At 39.1% G+C, this 13020-nt stretch overlaps 1 protein-coding gene across 1 annotated transcript in view; it reads left to right on the forward strand.

Annotated features, from left to right (window-relative positions):
• SI (sucrase-isomaltase) overlaps positions 1-13020 on the forward strand; it is a 178856-nt gene that overhangs the window by 99632 nt on the left and 66204 nt on the right. The window contains exon 37 of the mRNA XM_054982800.1: positions 880-1018. Within this exon, the coding sequence (XP_054838775.1) occupies positions 880-1018 (139 nt within the window). The remainder of the gene's footprint in view (positions 1-879; positions 1019-13020) is intronic.

Consider the following 13020-nt stretch of genomic DNA (forward strand, 5'->3'; position numbering starts at 1 on the left):
TGATCCATATTCATTGTTACTGCTATCAAATGAAACAGAGAAAATAAGGCTTCCTGGCAATCGCTATTTTGCTGAATTAAAAAAAAAATCTAAGGCATCTTTCCCATCCAAGATTCTTTTTTCAGCTAGTTTGTCTATACTACAGAATGCAGTTCCACATGCATGGCAAACGGGCTGCCACTCCTGAGAGAAGGAACCAGAGCTCACCCACTTTCTGCCCTCAATTCTGATTTTTAAACAAAATTTTATGAAGGCCAGTCTCATGATAAAGCATGAATGACAATGCAAACAACAACAACAACAACAACAACATTCAATTTATATACAGCCCTTCAGAACAACTTAACACCACACTCAGAGCAGTTTACAAAGTGTGTTGTTCTTATCCTCACAACAATCGCCCTGTGAGGTGGGTGGGCCTCAGAGAGCTCCAAGAGAGCTATGACTGATCCAAGCTCACCCAGCTGGCTTCAAGCGGGGGAGTGGGGAATCAAACCCAGTTCTCCAGATTAGAGTCCTGCTGCTTGTAATCACTATCAAACTGGCTCCCCTACTCTTTAAATCTCACTAGCACTGGAGGGAGAGAGAGCATTTCACCTTTAACAAGGCATTTTTTAAAGCCATGTTGCTTGCAAATATCCTGAAGTGTCTTTGTGTCTTTGTGTCAGTGTCTTTGTGAAGCATAGTGCCACCTTTCCCTTCTAATGCAGCTGCAGAAGACTTTTAGTGGCATATTTCAGTAGAATTAAATTAATGTTTCTCAGCCCATATATACCGAGCATCACTTGGTATAATGACACACATTATTAGGTATTTTACCTTGGGAATGTTCTTGAGTTCCACCGCAAAACAGAAAAAATCATTTTTTGTCTTTATTAGGCTTGGAGGACAAAGGCAATGGGCTGAATTCCAAAACCTTGTGCATGGGAAGTGAACAGATCCTACCCAATGGAAAACCAGTTCTACACTATGACGTCCACAACCTCTATGGTTGGTCACAAACAAAGCCGACATATGAGTAAGTCATGTTGGTCATTTAGTTTCCTTGATGCTTTATTCATCTTCTTAATAATTTAGATGTTTATTTTCTAAAAGTAACTCATAAAAACAGACATTTACACTCATCAATTTATATTTCGGTCTATTCTTTGGTCTTCAGTTACACTTAGAAGCGCAGCACATTTAAATTGCTTTGCTACTGTACTGACCTAGAAACAAACAAAAGTCATTGCTAAGTTCATAAATAATTATAGGGTGAATTTGGATGACTGACAGCCCTTAACATAAGTGTTGTTGAACTAGCAAATAAGTAGGGGTGTGAACTAAAAAAAATCAGTTTCAGTTTTGAATCCAGGGGTTCCAAATGAACCATGTATCATTATTGGGGGGTTTTCCAGTTAGGGTATTGCTGGTTTGGATTTAATCCCTTTGGTTTTTAAAAATTATTTTTAGCATGAGTTTTGGCCCTGTTCTTCGCAGTGAGGGTTTCCAGGCTCTTTGGAGCAGCTGTTTTTTAACTTGATGGTGCCAAAATTGCACAGAACACAAGCCTCCCCTTAAACCACTTTGCCTCCTTTACACACACTCACAAATACATACACACAACAACAGCAGACCCTGAAGAAGGTGAGGTTCGGCAGTACACACTATGGCAGGAAACTGTTTGGTAAAGGGATAATGAGGCAACAGTGGTGGCAGCAGCATTAAAAACCACCCTGCTTTGTGATTGAACAGACCACTTGCTTTCTCCCCGGGAAATGTCTTTAGAACTGCAGCCTATTTATTTATTTATTTATTTTGTCATATTTATATTCTGCCCTCCCCGCAAGCAGGCTCAGGGTGGATAACAGCATTAAAAACATTTAAAACATTTCATTAAACATTATCATAAAACATTAAAAGCATTGTATAAAGATATTAAAAATAGCAGCATGAAGTCTGCACATTCCCCAACCAAATGTTTCCAAAGCTGATAGGTGAGGAGGGGTCTCCCTTTGTAAGGACCCAATTGGCAGGAAGACAATGCCATTGTCCAGGTAGCGATGGGGGGGGGGGAAAGGTGCACTCATGTGAATAACGCATATTCCCCCTTACCACCAACAGAGTTAATTAATAACTTAAGGGCTCTCTCACCTTGGGATCTGATTGATGAATGTTGTTAAGGAAAACAAGATGTTGCCATGTGAGTCCAGTGCCTATCTGCTGCTGTTGCATCTGCTGTGAAGTATGAACCAAAAAGAAACACACAAACTTTTTGGTGTAAAGTGCCATTATAACTTGATTTTCTGAATTTGGTTCAATGTTCCAGAAGCTGATTTCACTTTGCACACCCCTACACATAAGTAGTGTGCTTTAAATCCTGCCCTGACTTTAAGATATAAATTATACTATTATGCCAGCCTTGCATTGCTGGTATCTTTCTGGCCCCCCTCAGCTGCTAGCAGAAACATCAATGAAGGTCTACAGATAGTTATTTTTGATATTTATTGGTAATGTTTGTATCCCACCTTCCTCGACTGAGCCCAACTCAGTGGGTTGGATCCAACAAGCTTTTCTGTTGGTGGTAAAGGAAGAAGGAGTCCTTTTTGTCCACCAAAAAGGGTTAAGCTAGGCATTCACAAAAGCCATGTGGAAAGGGCGCTTTTGTAAGGATGGGAATTGGGTGAGATTGAATTAGAAAGTTGACTGGATCTCCAACCCATTTTAATCTTCCAGCCATTCTGTGCAATTGGTTAGTCTGAGGGCCAAGCTACAAGTGACAAATGACACTTGAACGGCAAGTGTATTTCTCCCTGTTCACTTGCCCTCCACTCAATCCACTTGCCAGGCAAGTGTCTTTCGTCATGTGTAGCTTGGCCCTATGATGTAATGATTTACCCAGGTCTATCTTATTAGCTTCACAGATGAGCATAGAACTGAACCATACCTAATTTTTCCTCTGTGTTTGATCATATAGGTAATAGATGTGTGATAGTTGTACACATTTTATGTATTGTTAAAACAGCAATTTGGTGAACTGTTAGTATTCACGATAAGCTATTCACCTTCAGACAGCTTCACTGTGCATAATCACTGTGAATAATGCATATTAACCCAGGTTATGGACCAGTCCCAGAAACTAAAAGACCATACTATGAGAAAGTAGAAAAGATACATTGTTTATTCCTGTACTTCTAAGCAGCTGAGGGTTTAAGAATGTGATCAGAACACTTTGGCAGGTCCAGAGTCTGGAAATGAGTGGTACCATTCTTCGTTTCCTTTGTTAGGCCAAAGTGGCAAGAAACCTGCAATGTATACTTGTGAAGATGTTGGTGGCTGGCCAACAAAAATCACGTGGTGGAGAGATTAGGGTTGTACTTCGCTAGATATCCTGAGAGCTAGCTAAACCCACCAGTGTTGCTACCACCTTAGGAGTAGAGTACCAGCCTTGCATGCCAAACAAAATGATCTGTTGTGCTGATCTTCGGTATTTGTGCCAGGGCTTATGTACACCTGTATTAGGATTAATTGACTTTTCAGATAGGGTTACCAGGCATGACCTGGAAATAAATAAGAGCCTGGGAGAGGGCAGCATGAGGGGAGTGCTGTCAGCAATGAAGTGATACCTCTTCCAGGGAACTTCCAGAAGTGACATCACATCTCTCTAGGAATTGCTGGAAACTCTGTGGTAAAGCCATAGAGTTTCTGGAGATTCCTAGAGTAGACTGATATCTGGGAAAAATCCAGAAATGCTCATGCTATTGTTGACATCTTTTTAAAAAATATTAACATTATTTTTCTCCTGTCAGCGATTTAAACAGCAGTGGCAAACAGGAGCCAGGGGCAGGGTATGCCTCACTCCCAGCAGGAAATTGACAGCCCTGTTTTCAGATGAATACATCTTTATGTTGTGCAGTGTTTACTGCTGTTGGCTATAAAAGGCTGCAATCCTACACAAATTTACTAGGGAATAAATATCTTGGACCACTAATGATGATGGCAAAGCAAGGATTGTGGTGCATACACAATGCCTCTGTAGAAGCTGCATACCATAGGAACATTAAACCTTTTATAACCTTTTAAGTAGCTTGTTTCAAAGGATGCGAGTACACTGAAATCCCACATTTACAATGCAATTCTAAACAGAGTTACATCCTTGTAAGCACATTGAAGTAAGTCAGCTTAGAAGGGTATAAGTCTGTTTAGGATTGCATTATAAGAGACTGACTTTCTCACTTTAGTGGAGCAATTATTTGTACGCATAATGTAGTAGTTACCATATCTATATCTATATCTATATCTATATCTATATCTATATCTATATCTATATCTATATCTATATCTATATCTATATCTATATCTATATCTATATCTATATCTATGTATAAGCTTAATTGCTGACCTGCTTTGTGAATCACAGTACCAGGTTGTTGTTTTGTTTTTAATACCATGTGTATTGTTAGTGTTTAATTACATCCGGCCTAATGCTTTCTTTTTCAATAGCACATTCAGACATAGCATCTTGAGTCAACAAGAGGGAGTCTCCTGATGATATCCCTCCAAATGCACTTTTGATTCGGTTCATCTACACTGCAAAATAAATGAATAAAAATCAGCCAATTGTAATATCAAGGTCTCAGCCATTCATTGACGAAACAGTAATTTTTAGCATTTTGGTAGGCCATTAAGGCACAAGTCTAAGAAATTAAAGAAGAAAATAACTCACTGCTCTGGTCTGTGACGGACTGCTTTAATTAAAAAGCTTTCATAGTTTGGCGAGGATTCCATGTAGTATATGCAGAATCATTCTTTTAAATTAACTGTATTGTGTACTCATTCTTAGATTAATAATATTAACAATTCTCTTTAAAAAAGTAAATATTGAAAAGGGAAATAGGGTGGATATTATGTAAGGAAGTGCACAAGACTTCTTCTTTAGCAATTTACTTCTTCAATCTTGAGGCAACTTTTACCATGTGGATTCCTCATTGATTTATATCTTGTTTTAGATAATGTCTTATCTAATGACAATATATCAAGGTTGTTTCCGTTCCAATTCAGTGATCAAGCTGAAGAATAGCATTTTTTCCCCTGTTGCTGAAATGACCTTAAAGCTCTTGGTCATTTGGATATTACCAAGAAAAGAGAGGGAGAGAAAGAGATCAGAGTTTTACCAAGTGGATACATATCTGTTATATCTGGCAGAATTCTAGCATTTCACTTTCAGTTGATACTCGCAAAACTGATGACAGGACAAGAAAAAAAAATAGATTATCATACTGTCAGACAAATCAAGTAGGACTGGAATATTGTCAAAAGATAATGTACTATTTTGATTTTTAAAACTATTTATACATTTAATTCAGGAAACAAAGGAATTTTTTTTAAAGCTGGTGAAATATTCTTGTTTTTGGAAAGTTGTTTGGCACAGAGGAAGTTGCTAAGATCAGTATTAGAATTTTTGAACAGAGTTTTTACACTTGGAAAAGAATGGACTGTCTAAGCAAGGAAAAATATTCTAAAGCCATACTTAGACTGCATGTCATACTGGTCTCAGACAGTCTATGTAGTTTCACTTTCATTATGGCATGTATTTTTAATCCAATTCTTGGCCTTTAATCAGAATTAAGCAGTGCTATGTAGAAACCTCGATATACGATTTTTAAACCTCCAGGAAACTGTACACTACTACCACTATCTTTTGTGACAGTATATTTTATGCATTATACGAAGAAATAGTTTCTCAGAATTCACAATAACAAGCACTTTCACACAATGGACAATTAACTTAGTTATTCACTGCTACAAGTGATGCTGTGATGGCCTCTGTCTCAAATGATTTTAAATGAGACAAGAGACTTCTACACACAACTTGCATGTTGAAATCAATGGGTGTAGACGGGGAGTGGGCACAAAACTGCTGGCCCCACCAACAGTGGGTGCAAGGGGGAAGCAGTGGAGGAGGAGGCTGCTGCTTCCAAAAATCCACTGTCAGGTACTGTCACCACATTGTAGAGTGGTCATGCTGATAGAACAAATGGTAGGGTTGGAAGCTTGTGAATGGGGTCTGGCGTTCTCCCAGAATTACAACTAATCTCTAGGCTACTTCACCTGGACGAAAGGGCAGATTCAGAGGGTAGATTATATATCATCATATCCTTCCTTTCCCACAACTCCACCTGTCCCAGGCTCCACCTTCAAATTTTCAGGAATTTCCCAACCCAGAGATGGCAACCCTAATGGCCCAAGATCACCCAATACGTTTCATGAACCATGAGCCAGTTTGATGTAGTGGTTAAGAGCACAGGACTCTAATCTGGAGAACCGGGTTTGATTCCTCACTCCTCCACTTGAAGCCAGCTGGGTGACCTTGGGTCAGTCACAGCTCTCTTGGAGCTCTCTCAGCCCCACCCACCTCACAGGGTGTTTTGTTGTGGAGATAATAATGACATACTTTGTAAACCACTCTGAGTAGGTATTAATTCATCCTGAAGGGCAGTATATAAATCGAATGTTGTTGTTGTTGTTGTTGTTGTTGGTATTATTATGAGAGAAGAGTATCAAATTCCCTCTCAGCAATGGATAAATTTGTACCAGCCAGTGTATTTCATCCTAACTTAACTCTAAGATGGCCAGCCAGTGGCTGGCAAATGGTGGGGGTGGGAACATGGGTAGGTGCCATCAGCAAATCACATTACATCAGTTCTAGGTGAAATTTGATACTGCCATCTTTCCATTCTTTGACCATAGAGTTTCTGGTGATTCCTACAACAGAGCGACATCACTTTGGGGTTTTTCTTGGAAGTGACATAATGCCATCACCCATTTCATCAATGGGTGATGAAAGCTGGGGGCAGCACATGTTCCACTCCTCTAGTGCTTTACTCATAGATTTTTTTTTTTTTGAAAAAAATTTTTATTGGGTTAGAATCCATTATTTTTTACATTACATTCAATTTTCCCCAAATTTTTCACTTCTAACCCCCTCCCTTTCCCCCCCTTTTGTTGACTTCCAACAGCTTTCCCACCCTTTGTCCCTTTTCCCTTACTTCTGTTAAATTCCTCTATCTAAAACAAATATACATTCTCTATTATACTAAGCAGTACATCCTTAACTACTTTTCTTGTTATATACCCAAACTGTAAGTCTTTGTTTCCATCTTGGATAAACAATTTATCCCATTTCCAGTTTTAAATATTTCTGTATATCATAAACCTATATATCATAAACCATAAAAATCTTACATTTAAATCAAACAATTTGACTTATTCTCTATATATTACTCATTGTATCTTTTTATGGTAATTCTATATAACTCATCACATAGTCAATCAATTTAACTCTTCTGTACATTCAGTTTGGTGCATTATACAATTCTTATCAAAGAAAGAAAATATTGTTGGTTACTCAATACTTATATTTAAACCTTATCATTAATTATTTTCCATCAATATTCTGTCTATTAACCTATATGTATCTATATATATATATCAATCTGTTAATCTAACTGCTTATAAATTCACATTTATCTCTTCCCCCCCCCGGTAAAGTCACCCCCCTCTACATTCTATTATACTTCAGTAGTTCTCAAACTGCCACAGTTTTCCTCCCACCTCCCATTTCTTCTCCAGATATTGTTTCAGCTTCTCCCAATCTGTGTTAAACTGCCCTGAGTCCAGATTTCTCAGTTTTCTTGTCATCTTGTCCATTTCTGCCATGTACAGCAATTTGTAAATCCAATCTTCAATAGTTGGCACTTCTTGTACTTTCCATTTTTGCGCATACAAAAGTCTGGCTGCTGCTGTCATATAAAATATCAACGTCCTATGATGGGCTGGAATTCCCTCCATTCCCAAGTTTAGTAGCAGGAGTTCTGGGTTCTTATTTATTTGAAATTGTAGAATTTCACTCATTTCTCTTATTATTTCCCCCCAGTACTGCCTAGCTACATCACACGACCACGACATGTGATAGAGGGAGCCCTCATGCTTCCTACATTTCCAGCATTTATTAGAAGTGTTCAAGTTCCCTAGCGCAATCTTCTTTGGTGTCATGTACCAACGATAGATCATTTTGTAAATATTCTCTTTAATATTTGTACATGTCGTTGTCTTCATTGTAGTCTTCCACAAGTATTCCCATGCCTCCATTGTTATCTCTTTATTAAAATTTATAGCCCATTTCACCATTTGTGTTTTAACTGTCTCGTCCTCAGTATACCACTTCAACAGTACTTGGTATACCTTGGATATTCTTTTCTTGTCCTCTTTAAAAAGGGTCTGCTCTAGTTCCGAATTCTCTATTCGTATACCTCCCTTTACAGAGTCCGAGTTATACAAATCTCTGATCTGTCTATACTGGAACCAATCGTAGTTCGGTGATAGTTCCTCTTGCGTCTTTATTCTAAGTTTAGATGCTTCTATTTTAGTTATTTCTTTGTATGTCAAACATTGTCGTTCATTGTCAACAGCTCTCGGGTCTATCACCTCATATGGAACCACCCACCAAGGAGTTCCTTCTTGTAGGTAAATTCTGTACTTCTTCCAGATTGTGTATAGACTTCTCCGTACAAAATGGTGCAGGAACATCGAGTTGACCTTTACTTTGTCATGCCATAGGTATGCATGCCATCCAAATATTTTTTTATATCCCTCTAGGGCTAATAGTTTCTTGTTCTTTAATGTCATCCACTCTTTCAACCAAACTAGGCAGATTGCATCGTGATAAAGTCTCAGATTGGGCAGTTGCATTCCGCCTCTTTCTTTTGCATCTTGTAAAACTTTCATTTTCACTCGAGGCTTCTTGCCTGCCCATACAAAATCTGATATTTTCCTCTGCCATTTTTCAAATTGTTTAGAGTCTCTGATGATTGGTATTGTCTGTAGCAAAAACATCACTCTTGGTAACACATTCATCTTAACCGCTGCAATCCTACCCAACCATGACAGATTGAGCCTATTCCATTTAATCAAGTCTCTCTCAATCTGAATCCACAATTTTTCGTAATTATTCTTGAACAAATCTATATTCTTTGCAGTCAGTTCAATTCCCAAATATTTCACCTTACTTGTTACTTCACAATCCGTTGTTTCCATTAACAATTGTTGTTTCTGCTTAGTCATGTTTTTGCATAGTATCTTTGACTTCTTTTTGTTAATGAAGAAACCTGCCAAATCTCCAAACTCCTTGATCTTATCTATCACTTTTGGCATGTTCTCCAGTGGGTCCTCTACAATTAACATTATGTCATCCGCAAATGCTCTGACCTTATATGAATAGTCCCTTATTTTTATTCCTCGAATTTCCTCGTCTTGTCGTATTTGTATCATCAGAATCTCCAATACTAAAATGAACAACAGTGGAGACAACGGGCAACCTTGTCTTGTTCCTTTGCTTATAGTCAATTTCTTGGTCAATTCATCATTTACCACAATTGCTGCAGTCTGGTCTCTATAAATTTCCTTAATTGCTCTGATGAATCTTTCTCCTAATTGTAGCTTTTCCATAGTGGCAAACATAAAGTCCCAGTTTAAGTTGTCAAATGCCTTTTCAACGTCAACAAAGAAGAAACCAACCTCTTTATCACAACGCTTATCATAATATTCAATAGCATCAATCACTGTCCTTAAATTGTCTCTTATTTGTCTGTCTGGCAGAAAGCCTGCTTGCTCCTCCTCTATAACTTCCGAAAGCCACCCCTTCAGTCTCTCCGCCAGTATCTTCGCAAAGATTTTATAGTCATTGTTGATTAACGATATAGGTCTGTAATTTTTCACACTAGTCAAGTCTTGGCCCTCTTTTGGGATCAATGATATATTCGCTTCAGACCATGTGTCTGGAATCCTTTGATCCCTTAAAACTCCATTGATCACCTCCTTTAGGAATGGTGCCAGTTCATTGGCCATAGTCTTATAAAATTTAGCTGTAAGTCCGTCTGGCCCTGGCGCCTTTCCTAGATTTGCAGATTGTATTGCCTTACTTATTTCCTCATCCGTTACTTCACTATTCAGTTTATTTCTCCAAGCGTCCGAGATTTCTGGAAGTGTCATTTTCTCCAAATATGACGCTATTGAGTCTTTATTTACTTCTTTCTTATTATACAGTTTAGCGTAGAATTTATAAAAGGCTCTACTAATGGTAGTCTGTTCCAAATACGTTTTGTCATCTTCACAAATTTTATTTATTGTTTTCTTTTCCCTTCTTTTCTTCAGTTGCCATGCCAGGTACTTCCCAGGTTTATTTGCACCCTCAAACACTTTCTGATTCAGCCTTTTGAGATTCCACTCCAATTCTTTATTACTCATTGCTGTTAGCTGTTCTTGCAATATTTTAATTTCCTGGTATAATTTCTTTTTCCCTGGCCTCTTTTTTAACTGTATTTCCTTAGTTTTTATTTTCTCCTCAATCTCGTGTCTCTTCTCCTCTTTCTTCTTTCTTGCTCTACCATTTAAGTCCATTAGTATGCCCCTTATAACCGCCTTATAAGCATCCCAAACTTTATCAGTTGGTACTTCTTTATTCACGTTGTATTGAATGAAAAACTTTGTCTCTCTTCTCAATATTTCCATATTCTCTTTTTCCTGTAACAAATCCTCATTTATTCTCCATGCTTTCCTTTTCCTCCTTTTCCCCAGCTTCCACATAATTGGGTTGTGATCTGAGCCTACCATCGGCATTATTTCTACATCTTTAGTCCATAACGCCAAATCTTTTGAGGCCCAGATCATGTCAATTCTTGATAACGTGGAATGCCTTGCAGAATAAAAAGTAAACTGCCTACTTTTAGGATATTCTCTCCTCCATACATCTTCAAGAGTCTCTTGTTGAATCAACTCAAAAAAGAGCTTTGGTAATAGTCCTCTTTTCTTTTGTGTCATAGTAGTCTCTTTATCCAGTTCCAAGTCTGTCACTCCATTGAAGTCTCCAGCAAGAATTATTTGGTCATATGAAAGATCATCTAAATGCTTCCTCAAATCCTCAAAGAAGCTCTCTTTTGCACCATTAGGTGCATAGATTCCGACTACCAACACTCTCTTTAAATTCCAGGTACATTCCACTGCTACAAATCTGGCTTCCACATCTTTCATTATAAATTTTGGTTGTAGCTCCTCTTTTACATACAACACCACTCCTCTTTTTTTTTTACTTGAGGCCGCTACAAAGTCTTTGCCCAATTTTCCCAGTTTTAGATATTTTACATCCTGTTTTCGAATATGAGTCTCTTGCAAACAAACGATATCACATTTTTGTTTTAATAGCCAGTGAAAAATATTTTTTCTCTTATTCGGTGAATTTAGTCCATTTACATTCCAAGATAATACTTTACACTCCATATTCATAATCTTGTTGGTAAGTCTTTTTCATTGTCCCTTATAAATCGCTCCATCTCCCGCTCAGATCTGATACGCTTTTTAGCGCCTCCAAATTCGAAGGACAAACCCTCTGGAAGCTCCCATCTGTACCTGATTTTCATGTCCTTCAGCATCTGGATTAGCCCTTTATATTTTTTCCGATCTAGTAACACTGATCTGGGTAGTTCCTTCATTATGATAATTGTCTTGCCATCGATCTCCAATGGATCTTGAAACTGTTTAGTCACAATCTTCTCTTTCATGTTTCTTGTTGTAAATTGTACAATCACGTCTCTTGGTAGTTTCCTCTGGGTTGCAATTCTCGAATTCACACGATATGCCACATCTAGGATAGCCACAACATCCTCCTCCTCCTTCCCCAGGTATTCAGCTAACCCCTCCGTCATCTGTTCTTGCGCTGTCTTTCCTTCCACTTCCGGCAGGCCGCGAAATCTGAGCTGCTTCTCCATATGTCTGCTTTCCGCAACCGCCATCCTTCCCCTCATCAGCCTCATCTCTGTTTGTTGCGTATCTGCTAGGTTCTCCATCGCTCCTTCTACTGTTTTAACTCTCTGCTGCGTCCCTTGTAATTCACTTTGTATTGTTTCCATACCTTTCTTCACTTCTGACAGCTCCGATTTTACTTCTGACAGCTCCGATTTTACTGTCTGTTTAACCTCTTTAATCAGCTCCAATTTCATGTCTTTAAATTCTTTAATCACCTCCAAAAGTTTTTTATCCAGGTTTTCTATTGCCGATTGCCACTCTTTCTTCGACATCGTGGGGCTTGCTTTAGCTCGCTCCCACGAGTCCGCTCTCTTCCTTAACTCCGTGGCGTTAAATTTAGTACCTTTTTTATTTCAAATGTCCCGGTCTTCTTGCATAAATTAATTTTAAAGAGTCCAAAATGTTGGGCGTCTTTTCTCTATGGTCTCTCTATGATTTTATAATCCAATATGGCCTACTTCCTTTTCCGCTGAGGCCGCGGCCCTTCCCCTCTCAAAGATGGCGATTCCCTTCTTCCTGCCCTCCAGCCAGGGCCGCTTCTCTCCAGCCGCTCTATTGTTGTTACGCACTTCCTGTCTCCCGTCTTCCCACAGCAGATCTCGCGATGGTGTCTTTTTCTCACAGCTCCAAAGCCACAGGTATTCAAAACAATAGTCCGATTTCTTTAATAACTTCTTTAAACTTAATCTCTTTTCTAATACAACTCCTGCCGAAGCTTCGCCTCCTTTTCACTAGTCTGTTGCAGTTTAAAAGTCTACTTTTTTTTCCTCTCTGTTTTTATCAATCTGTCCCGTATCAGAAGATAGTGATCTTTACCTTCCCTTCACTTTTCTCGGGTTGTAATCGCTGTTTCGATTTCAAATTCTCCTTTCCGCTTCTTCCCCCAATCGAAGCTTGGGTATGTAGGTCTTATGCCAGCCGAGTTGGCCCCAAAACTGCCGCAGAGATTGTAGCCGACCCGTCTCAGGGTGGGACCTCAAGGATCGGGAGGGGACCCGTTGTGTAGAGCCCCCCCTCGTCCGAGATCAACGCGCCCTAGGGTCTCGAGCGTTCTTTGCCTGCTCTCCGCCTGAGAGCAGTCGGCCGCGGGCTATTTTCACCCCGCCGGCCGCTTAAAACGGCAGTCCGGTCAGCTCCGCAAATGGAGCTGCGTTAGACCTCCATAAATCCCAAACCGGAAGT

Source organism: Eublepharis macularius, chromosome 6 (genome assembly GCF_028583425.1).
Source record: "Eublepharis macularius isolate TG4126 chromosome 6, MPM_Emac_v1.0, whole genome shotgun sequence".
In the NCBI taxonomy this organism is placed as follows: Eukaryota; Metazoa; Chordata; class Lepidosauria; order Squamata; family Eublepharidae; genus Eublepharis; species Eublepharis macularius.